Source organism: Vombatus ursinus, unplaced genomic scaffold (assembly GCF_900497805.2).
Source record: "Vombatus ursinus unplaced genomic scaffold, bare-nosed wombat genome assembly UNPS02014812.1, whole genome shotgun sequence".
Lineage (NCBI taxonomy): Eukaryota > Metazoa > Chordata > Mammalia > Diprotodontia > Vombatidae > Vombatus > Vombatus ursinus.
This window is the reverse complement of record NW_020954590.1, coordinates 84,324,873-84,336,873: the sequence shown is the minus strand read 5'-3', so window position 1 is coordinate 84,336,873 and position 12,001 is coordinate 84,324,873. Positions and strand designations below refer to the sequence as shown.

General features: G+C 37.2%; 1 protein-coding gene across 1 annotated transcript in view; it reads right to left on the bottom strand.

The window, feature by feature from the left end:
* LOC114054009 (sodium/potassium-transporting ATPase subunit beta-1-interacting protein 3) overlaps window positions 1-12,001 on the bottom strand; it is a 777,776-nt gene that overhangs the window by 176,257 nt on the left and 589,518 nt on the right. Inside the window, exon 4 of the mRNA XM_027877099.1 lies at window positions 6,833-7,030. Coding sequence (XP_027732900.1) covers window positions 6,833-7,030 — 198 coding nt within the window. The remainder of the gene's footprint in view (window positions 1-6,832; window positions 7,031-12,001) is intronic.

Here is a 12,001-nt window from a genome sequence, read left to right as displayed (position 1 = left end):
CACTGGTTTTCTTTGCTGGCAGCTTGCCCACTGCACTGGTGTGGCCTGGCCTAGTCGTGCCTGTTGTGCCTTCTGCTCTGGGGCTGGAGGTCTCAAATATGACCTGCTGTACCCCTGAACTGTTGAGCCAGGACCAAGGGACCTTGGCTGCTGATCTGTGCTGTTGCTAAGAGCCTTCCTATGGCTTACCCACATACCATCTGCACTGGGCTACACTCCCCTTTTTACCCAAGTGAGATAGACCTTTCCTGAAGCCTTTCTAAGTTACATTAAGCTAGAAAAATATCTCACTCCATTTTTTATGTTGGATCTGTCACTCCAGAACCTGTTTAGAGGCTTGATTTAACAGTTTTTTTTCCTGAGGGAAACTAGAGTGAGCTCAGAAAACTTCATGGCTTTTCTCCACCATCTTGGCTTTGCTTCCCTGAGCTAAGTCTGAAAGGAAACCAGGGAAACTGAGAGGCAGAGGTGAGGGGATAGAGATGGAAAATGACCACCAAAGGCAATGACATGCAATGAGGAGTGCCATGTGTGAAGAACATCAAGTAAGCCAGTGTCACAGGACTCTAGAGTGCACAGAGTAGAGTAAGTGTTAAGAAGACTGAAAAGGTAGGAAGGGTCCTGGTACTGAGAGGCTTTCTATTTGGTTCTAGAGGTAATAGGAAGCCACTGGAACCTAGTGATCAGGAGAGTGCCATGATCATACCTACATTTTAGAAAAATCACCCTATCACTTGAGTGGAGAATGGACTAGAGTAGGGAGAGACTTGAGAAAGGGAGAACAGTTGGAAGACCATTGCAATAGTACTAGCAAGAGGGGATAAAGTCCTGAACTATGGTGGTGGTTGCATGAATGGAGAAAAGGTAATAGATATAAGCAAAGGTTATGAAGGTAGGAACACCCAGGATGAAAATAATTTGAAATATATTCATAGTGTAGGGCTTAGCAATGTATCTGGGTACATTTCATTGGGGATTATGAATTTCCTTTACTAAAGAAAGCTGAGTAAGTAAGTCTATGACTAGACTGGTAAAGAAAATCTTCAGACCATGGAAAGATAGAGAAGCAACAGGGAAAGCACATTTTACAGCTGGAAGACTTTATGGTCTCTGCTTTTCCTTTCTCCTCATTCACATCAGTACTGTAATTGGATTCAGTGTCAGAAATAACTTGGATATTCTTTGAGGCCATAGTTAGCTACAGCTTTGACCTTTGCACCTGAGATGGAACAAAATAAAGATGGTTTCTAAGTTCTACCCATTGATTGTCATCCAGGAATGAGAAAGTGAGAGGGTACACATTGAACTACATGTTCTCAAAGGTACCTCACAGATCTAAGATTGTGACAAAAAGGTATACACTCTAGAATTGCAAAGGATCTTAGTTTAACCCTCTAATTTCACATATGAGAAAATTAGGTCAAAGAAGTTAAATGACTTGGCCAAGGTCACGGGTAATATGGGGAAACAACAGGATTTGAAAACAGGTCTTCTAATTTTCAATAGAACTCCTTTTGCTATCAATGTGATGTAGCAGATATGTTCTCTCATTAACTAGTCTCCTAAAGAAGCAATTATTATCTCCATATTAATTCTGTACTCCTTGGATCTTTGTACTTATAGCATTGGGCCAGAAAGAGTGAGCTAAATAATACTGTATCTAGATAATATTGATTGTTCAAGAATACTTACAAGGACTTTCAGGTAGCTAGAATGTAAGCAGAATTCTTAGACACTCTCTTGCATTACTCCATGTGTTATGACATTTTTTGAACATCTGCATCAGCAAATGTAAATAGCTATAATAGTGTTATATGCTGGCTATGGCAGAATGGTACTGCTGGTGATGGTGGTTGAGAAGAATGAGCAAAGGGCAGGGTGCAAGTGGACTGATTGTTGCTGTCTAAACAGCTAGGAGGAGATGAGTTGAACTCAGAGTTTGATATTAGCATAGAGTTCTATTCAGGGGAGCAGCTAGGGAGTTGCCTATATCTAGGAACCATTTACCCAGGAAACTCAACCCTGTATATGAACCAGAGAAAAGGAATCTGGGGGTATTTTGGAGCCAGCTCAATCAGCTGGCTCAAGAGCCTATTAAATGTTCAGTGCGACCATTTACACCCTAGAACTCTGTAAACTACACGTTGGGGTTTGATTTATTATTTTGTTGATTGCTAGACTTAAGAAAGTGTTGGCAAAGCAGCTCACACTTTACAAAGTGGGCCACGCGAATACCACTAGAACTATTCAAACAAGGACATGCTAGGGGTGAGGATAATGAAGTATACTATGGCCAAGATTCATGTTTGCTTGAAGAGTTACTGTCTTCAAATAGCTGAAGGGCAGTCTTTTGGGAAGAAATAGATTTACCTGATCTATTGAGCAGAACTTGCACCATAGGTAGAAAGTGCAGGGAGAGGAGATCTGGTTCAATACAAGTAAGAACTATCTAGCCATTAATGCTGTCAAAAACCAAAAGAGGACCCCTGGTAAAACAAGGGGTTTCACTGTCTCTAGAAGCTCTCAATCAGTGATGAGATAGAGTTGATTCCTTCATAGGGTAAGAATTTTGATTAAATCACCTCTAAAGTTCCTTCTAGTTTTGAGTCTATGATATACCTTGTATTTATCCTGCATTTATCTTGCATACATTGTATATATCCTTCATGAATGTGGCTGAAGCAGGTTCTGTGGAGTGCTTAGAGCTTGGTCAGGTATCGAAGACCAAGGTCATCCACTGCATCCTAGGCCATCTCCAGTTGTCTTCACTTTTGTCCTGCAACTAGACTTCTGTGACTCAGGAAGAGAGAGTGAAGCTGACAACTTCGCACAACTCTACCTCACTTAAATCTAATTCACGTGCAAGTCAAGACATCACCTGTGATGTCATTGGTCCTCTTTGAAAATGAAGGACGAACAACAATTTTGTGTATTCCTATATATGTATATATGTGTTATCTCTCCAGTAGAAGCAAGGACTGTCTCATTGTTGTCTCTCTAACCATGGCACCTAACACATTGCCTGGCACATGGTAGGCACTTTATAAATGATTATTGATTGAATGATTATTCATAAAATATTGAAAAAATGATCTTATAGATACATTCTACCAGTGAAATTAGAAAGCAACTACTTATATCCTGAAGGCAGAACACTACAGTCAGAATTATACATGAGCATAACTACTTGCTACAAGAAGATGAAAAGAAATTTTTAAAGGCAAGGATTTTAGGCAGCAACACCCCCACTTTTATTAGCATTTCTCCCTTAGGCCATGTTTTTCCTTCAGTACCTCAGTTCCTTATCAAATATACACCTTCACCTTACCAGTCATTTGAATTGGAGTTAGTCTGTGGAAATAATTTTTGTACCAATAAATTTTGTTCCATTATAAAACAGCTGGTTACCTTCCTATTATTCCACAAACTGGCATGATGATTTACTATAAATACCAAAAAAGGGAACATTCCATTTATGCTAGATACTAGAAAAATGCATTTAATATCAAAGAGTCATTCTAGAAAGAACTATTAGAATCCACTACAAATTACTCCATAAATGTTTTTACCCTTAGAAGTTACTGGATAAATTGAACAAGTTTTTAAGGGAAATTGTGCCTTCACTTCACAAATATATCTACCAAGTTTCAAAGTAATACATTCCAACATTATCATACACTCCATTAAAAGAAGACTAAAAGACAATGAATAGAGAGGATGAATGAGTGATACATATTCATAATAGGTAAAGTTTAATCTCATACTTGTGAATATGGGAGTCAAGCATCTCCACACCAATCTCTGGATTTGAACTCAGGTCCTCCTGACTTCAGGGCCAGTGCTCTATCCACTGTGCCACCTAGCTGCCCCAAGTTTGTATCTTTTCGCTACTAATCCCTGAGAAATCTATGCTCCCACTGACTTCCATATTTTTTTCCCTAAAAAAAAGTTTTAAAATTTCAAATGCTCTACTTAAGTTATCTCTAATAAGTAAACTCTATCAATTCCTCTGGCTCTCATTTTGAGAAATATATAAATCACTTCTTTTTTTTTTCAGACTTGAAGTTGAATTATATTATTCTCTGGGCTGTTTGGCAGCAAATTATTTTCAGGATTTTGTCTCCTAGATTCTCTCCAAGAGGCTTTACAAAAAAAAAAAAAACAACGAAAGTTGTCTCCAATTTCTCTTATTTCTCTCTTTCTCTATCATTCATCTGTTCTCTTAGGCTGTTTCTCCACATATTGATACAGTTCCATGAACTATTCTGACTAACTTTGAGGCAGGGCAGGCAAGCTTGTTTGCTTGTTTTCTTAATTTATGTTGCTTGTCCCAAGTGTAGCATGTGGTATTTGCCCCTGGCAAGATTCCATTTGTGGCTCTAGTTGGTAGTAAGATCAATTATTAGCTTTATGTTGAGTTTGTAGAGTTTTTTTATGTGTAGTTGGAGGCAAACAACCTGCCCAGCAGATATTCTACATCCCCAGAGAGCACTGTGAGAATCCAAGGAGAAAATACATTGGGTCCCTGTAGTGATAGAAGTGTGAATTGCCTTGGTCACATGTGTTCTCCATATCTGTGCCTCCGTACTAGTGTTCCTGTGCACTCATTCTTCCAAATAACATTATGTGTGTTTCTGGAAGAATACAGAATACAGTCTAGGTTTATTGGGAGAAGGGGGAAAGAGTATATTATAGCTACTGTTTTTATGATACAATCTCAATAATTACTTTTATTTTGAGCTAAATGTGCCCTTTGACTATGGAAGGGAAATGAATCTATGGGGACTCGTGAAGTATATTTAGGAGTATAAACCCACAGAATTCTTGGCATAGTTATAACCCCAGAGGACCCAAGCCTTGAGTGAGACTTGGAAGGGTGGTCCAGAGGGGCCCCTACATTTGAATAAACATATAGTTATTCAGCATTAAATAGGGGATAAAATATAAAGCAATTTCATTTTGTCGGAGCTGTTAGTGTGTCTAAGTATTATTGATGGCAAACTGGAAACCACTGGTTATTTTTCTTCATTCACATGACTCACACTGGAATAATAGCTGACATTTTGAAAGTAGAACTTCACATATGGCATAAGTTAAAGTATTCATGCTCTGAATTTTATGACCTCATTAAAGGGAATTAAGACCTCCTCGAAGCTGTAATGCCAAACTCAAAGTATAATTTTAAAAAATTATTTGTGCATGCTTTACAGTTTTTTTCCTTTATGACTAAATGATCATTTGGAATTTCTTTAATTATTCTATATACATAGATTACTTAATAAGAAAAACTGTTTTTGACAAGTTCTGCCATATCTTGGAAATGAGCTCATGGTCCAATTCTGAAAATAATTAGTTTTCGTGCTTTAAGACAACTTTATGGATCATCTTTATTATTTAGTGAGAAACATATTTAGTTAATTATTGTGTCACAATATATATGTTGATGTTTTTCTTAAGTCTATGAAATAGGAAATTCCTGTTTTAAAAAAAAAAAGCTTTAAAAATCCAAAATAGAAGTTTTAAAAATAATCTTTTTAAAGTATACCTTTATTTTATTTTTTTTAATAATTCAGTGGTAATCTTACAGTTAGTCAAGTACTGCCTATATTTAAAAATTTTTAATGATAAATACAATTGGAATAAGGCTGAATCTTTGTCATCATTTTTGTTTTTTCTTTAACTTAATTTTCCATAATTCAGTTTCAAGTGAAAGTTGTTAGCAGATAAAAATGCAGGTCTATAAATTAGCATTATATTTCAATATTATCAGCAGTTAAGTCATATCAGGTCAGTCTTGCCAATATTTTATGGATTGAAATGAAACAGTATTTAGGTTAGCTATCAAATAAGCAATGTTACAATTGAACAGGTAGGGTGGGGGTATAAGCAGGGGTTGGTGCTGGTAGTCACTTGAGGAATGTTCTTATAGGTATGTCCTTTGGTTTTGAAAGCTCTTTTTCATTTTGGCAGTCATAAGTTTTTGTATGTATTTAGATGAACTGATTTCCCTGAAAGGTATGGTCAGAACGATTTCAGGATAAGTAGACATAGAGTCTAGGTCATTGTCCTATTGGTCACATTCGCAGCTCATTCTTAAATACGTGCGATTTCTTGAATGAACTTTGAACCATAAATATGAGACTCCAGATTCACCTGGGGTGGTTCAGGAGAAACAGAGTAGTAGGCAGAAATTGAACCTGACTGCCCCCAAAGGCGCAATGCAATCCATTTCCCATTTCCCCTTTTGAAATACCTATTTCTCTTAGTTTGGTGAATAATCATCCGAGCCCAACATTGCTATGTACTACCATAATTAATACCCTATAAAAACAAAAACAAAGAGAAAAATACTCTAGAGAGGTGAAAAAGTAGTTCTGTGAGTTTTTACAAAGTGATGCTTATTAGCTTGAGCAAACCATTTTCTGCCAAGTGAAAACAGTCCCACCTATAAATTCAGGAGGCTAAGGGTTTCCAGCCCTCTTCATTCCCTGGAACACAAGTTAAGAATCCATTAGCAGAATAGTTTGAAACTGCTAATGGACGATATGTGTCTTCTGGAGGATCAAGAGCATTATTACATTAAATAGCGTGTAGTTAGTAATGACTGCAAGAAATCCCTAAAGCAAAATGTCTGGGTGCCCAGGGGTTCAAAGAAAATGACATACTCTGTCACTAAGTATACCTACATATATCATAATTGCTTCTATTTCCCTTGACATGAAAAACAAAATGTTCTCCATATTTTCTTCTGTAGTGTTACCTATGCGTAAGAGAGGATGAGGAGCAGAATGTCTTATACAGAAAGGAAAAGTCAGGAAAAAGGAAAACTTACAGAAAGCAGTATTTGGATGGCACTGTGGATGACCTCCAGGTACTGAAAGTCAATCACACAGCCTGTCACCGAGACATAAGTGTAGTCATCCATCATTCCGTGAGCCGAAGGTGGTAGCACTCTCCGTACACAGCCTGGTCCGTGCTCTCGCCACCAAGATCGGTGCACTGAGATGTTAAATGTCATTAGGTCGGTATCCTGGGTAGTGAAGGGAGAGGGGAAAGATCTTGTTATATTACCATCTCGAATTCAGTTCAGAGCAAGAAATGTAATTTCAGTGTTTAATTAAAAACAGCGGGGGAAAAAGTGAAATGATCAGTTTGGATATGAGTTATTAACAAAAAAACCCTATGCATTCTATGTTTAAGCTATTGAGCTATAGTTATCATTACTCAAACTAATTATTTGAAGGAGAAGTAATAAAATATCAAGATCACAAGAAGTCAGGAATTAAAAGACTAGATCCTCTAGTTGTTTTATTTTAAAAACTGTTTTCTACATGCATATGAATGTTTGTGAAACAGTGCATATGATAGTATATCCACAGTATTGAGATGTATCTTAACAAGCATACTGGAACTGATACATGCAAATAACTCAAACTAACACAGCAGCTAATGGTACAACAACTCTATGAATATGGAAGGACTACTTTTATTATTCCTCCTTTACAGAAGAGGAAATTGAGTTTTTGAGAAGTTAAATTACAAGCCAATAACAAAACCACTGGTGAGTGGTGGAAACTGAATTTGAACCTAGGTCTGAATTGAAATTCAGCCCTCTTCCAACTATTGTTGTTCAGTCCTTTCAGTTGTGTTCAACTCTTTGTGACCCCATTTGGGGTTTTCTTGGCAAAGATACTGGACTGGTTTGTCATTTTCTTCTCCAGTTCATTTTACAGATGAAGAAACTGAAGCAAATAAAAAAGTAGCTTGCTTGGGATCACACAGCTAGCAAGTGCCTGAGGCCAGATTTGAACTCAGGAAGATGAGTCTTCCTGATTCCAGGCCCTTACTCTATCCACTGAGCTACCTACTCTTCCAACTATACCATGACATTAAAAGCCTAAAACTATTTACCCTGGAAGGCTGTATGATGCTCCCATCCTTTATATATATTTTGGCACATAATTCTTCAGAGTTTCTTTCAAAATTTGCATCACAGTGTTCTGAATATTTTCAATGGTAGCAAATACTCCTCTTTTGAACATGGATTTGAATTGGAAACAAACTAAAAAGTACCTGAAGGTGGTGTACTGCTGCATTAATAGAAAATTTCTAGATGAAGAGAATAGTGCAACTATGCTTTGCAATGATTAGATAGTATTTATAGTATTGTGCCCGTTCAAGATATCACATTTAAAAGGGACATTGACAAACTGGAGCACATCCAAAGCATGATGCTTTAGATTGTGCATGTTCAATAAATTATGTCATATGAGAAATGGTTGAGGAAGATGAAGTGTTTAGCCAGAAATCTTGGAGAGCAGTAAGCTCTTCTGCAGGATAAATTTTCTTTAACCATTATAACTTTTGAACAAAGGAACTGGCTGACTTCAGCAGCTTCAGTGGCAAGAGAGAAATTACTAGTTGCTTTGCTTTGTGGTCTAGGTGTTTCTTCATGAGGTGTACAGAAAAAAAATGCCCTCTCCTAGGCGTCTTTGCCTATTTGCTGGTAATCTCCTTGAGGGCAGGACTTTATTTGTCCCTTTATTTGTATCCTCTGCGCCTACCACAGTACCTGGTACTTAATAAATGTTTATTGAATTGAAAATTGAACAAAGGGCAAGTGACTTGCCCAGGATCACACACATAGTAAATATCTAAAGCTAGATTTGAACTTGGGTCTTCTTGATTCCAAGTTCAACCTGATCTTTTGTTTGCTCTCTCAGGTAGGTCTCAGAATAAATTTTATTTTCTCTATAAGGTTCTTTTACTTTAGACTTAGTTGCCCTTAACAGATGGAATGTAGCAGGTCTTTCCCTCTAGCCATTTCCCTAGTGGCAGGGATTCAACAGCAAAATTACTTTGATTCAGCTTAATAGTTCATTATCTGATAAGAATAAGTTTTGTGCTAAAAAAATGCATAAAGAGTAGATTAATACAAAGCAACATTTGGAATGTTTTTGTTTATCTTGTAAGCTACCATCTAAATCTAAATAGAAACATTGAAGGCAATTTGAGACATTACCTGATTTTTAATACAATAGAATATATTCTTTTTTTTTTTTTAGGCAATTGGGATTTAAGTGACTTGCCCAGAGTCACACAGCTACTTAGTGTCAAGCGTTTGGTCTGAGGTTGGATTTGAACTCAGGTCCTCCTGACTTCAGGGCTGGTGCTCTACCCACAACAGAATATACTCTTGTTATTGAATATTTTCCATTTTCACACACTGGGTAATGAAAAATGTGTTGTCTTATCCACTTTTCCTAATCTGCTTCAGAGCATCATTCTCATTAATTATTATGTCACATTAAATATTGTTTTTTTTTCTTAAGTCTGTTTATTAGAGGGGGAGCTAGGTGGCATAGTGGATAGAGCTCTGGTCTTGGAGTCAGGAAGGCCTGAGTTCAAATTTGGACTTTGACACTTACTACTTACTGGCTGTGTGACCCTGGGCAAGTCATTTAACCCCTATTGCCTCAACAAAAAAGAAAAAAAATCTGTATATTAGAGAATAAAAAAATTAAAAATTAAAAAAAAACTTTAAGAGTCAAAGTATAAGTTTTAAAAGTATTTGTTTTATCATAACTTTATTTTATCTTCATGATTTCATGATAATCTTATATCAAATTAAATAATGTTTATGTTTTAAAGTCTTTTAATGAATATTTACCATCTTTTCAACTTGACAATCTGTTTTAAAGTGATGAGAGATAATAGTGATAGCCCGAATAAAGTTCCTTTCTGCAGATTACTTTCCAACCAACTGAGGTAAATGTAGATGGACCCATTGTCTAGTACTTTGTGTTGCAAATAATAGGTATGATCTTCTATCGTTGTGGCAGAAAATTTAGGTAGACCCAGCAATAGTTAGATGCCCTAAGAGGCGTCTTTCATAACCAGGAAGTTTTCCATCTGTAACAATTCTACAAAATCCATATGAACTCTTGACCTAAGTTTTCTGGTCATCTCCCAGCAACAGGTGAACTTTCCTTGCTTATCCTCCTTCTATTCTATTTCAGCCCTTCCTATTCTTCAGCATGGTTTAGACAGAGAGCTTGGTTTACTTGATAGAGTACAAGTCCCTGCTCAGACCTCTTTAAAATGGGGATAACAACAGTATCTGCCTCATAGAATTGTGGTGAACATCAAATGACATACTTTAAGTAGAGCACTTCTATAAATGTTAAAGTGTTATATAAATGTGAAATATTATCATCATCTCTTGTAGCATACATATGATTACGTATACATAATCGGCAGCTAGGTGGCCCAGTGGATAGAGCACAAAGCCTGGGATCCTGTATCCCCAGAACCTAACACTGTGCATGGCACAGAGTAGGCACTCAGTAAATTTTTGATTGACAAGTGTTCATCCTGCTTCTGCTTGAATCAGCACTGAGCAGGGCACTTTTCCCCCAAAGTTAGCATTAATTACATGCATGTGGAAGGGAATAGAATTGAACTGCACTGTACTGCGTTGCACTGAAGACTGGAGATGTTCATGAATTATGTTGAATAACTTGTCATATACTTTACTCTTTGGTAGAGGTGGCAATATTAGAATAAATTTTAAGCTCACAAGACATAGCTTCTAGGCAAGCTTTCCTGACTGGAGGTGCTTAGTTCTCACTGGGATGCTTCCTTGAAGTTCATCTTGGAGGAAAGAAGACTAGAGGATTCGTGTCAGGTTGGAAGACTTCAGGGAGCCCCTTGTGCCCTTTCTTAGGACAAGAAGGATTTCCTAGAGTTTTTTAGGCTCTGGATCTGAGATTTATTCAATTCAGGAGGCAACTGGTCCCACAACAGACAAAGAACTGAGCTTGGAGTCAGGAAGACCCCAGTTCAAATCTGGCCTCAGAAACTTAGCAGTAAGTGATTTGGGCAGCTCACTTAACCTCTGTCTGCCTAATTTTCCTCAGCTATAAATGGGGATCGTAATAGCACCTACCTCACAGGGTTGTTGTGAAGGCCAAACGAAAGAATATTTGTAAAATGCTTAATACAGTGTCTGGCACAAAGTAGGTGCTTAATAAATGTTTATGCCTTTACATCCCCTCAGCAAATATAAAAGTAAAATCAGGAAATACAAATGTAAAGCAATCAACTAGTATTTATTACATATTTATTAGGGGCTAGGCACTATGCGAGGCACTTGGAATACAAAAATAGAAAAAATAGCTCCTTCCCTCAAGGAGCTTATATTCTACTGGGAGCTAAAACACATGCATATATTTCAGTTGTTCAGTCATTTTTCGGTTATGTCCAATTCTCTATGACCCCATTTGGGGTTTTCTTGACAAAGATACTGGAGTGGTTTGCCATTTCCTTCTCCAGCTCATTTTACAGATGAGGAAACTGAGACTTAACTGAAGGTTAATGACTTGCCCAGGGTCACACAGCTAGCAAGTGTCTGAGGCCAGATTTGAACTCAGGAAGATGAGTCTTCCTGACTCCAGGCCCGATACTCTAACCACTGCTCCACCTGGCTGCCATGCATATATAAGAATATAAAAATAAGACACAAGATAAATTCATAGATAAAAGATTTTTTAGTGAGGGGAAAGCATTTGTAGCTAGAGGTTTAGGAAAGATTTTGTATAGGAGATGACATTTAAGCTGATCTTTGAAGGACACTAGGGATTCTTAGAAAGGGAGGTAAGGAAAAAGTATATTTTATGTAGTAGGAAAAGCCCATGCTCAGGCTCAAAGAAGAGAGATGGAACATTACATATGAGAAAGAACAAGAAAGCCACTATGACTAGACCACTAAATATGTGAAGGGGAGCAATATAAGACTGTAAAGGTAGGTTGGAGCCAAGTTGGAAAGTCTTAAATGCTAAACAAAGGAATTTGTAAATATAACCAGATCTGCTTTTAAAGATGTTGCTTAAACATTTTTTTCTGTTGATTTCCCCCATGGATGCCTCACAGGTATATTTTGAAAAGAACGCATTTTAGAGACATGATTGCATTATCTACTAAATTTAGCTTAACTTACAGT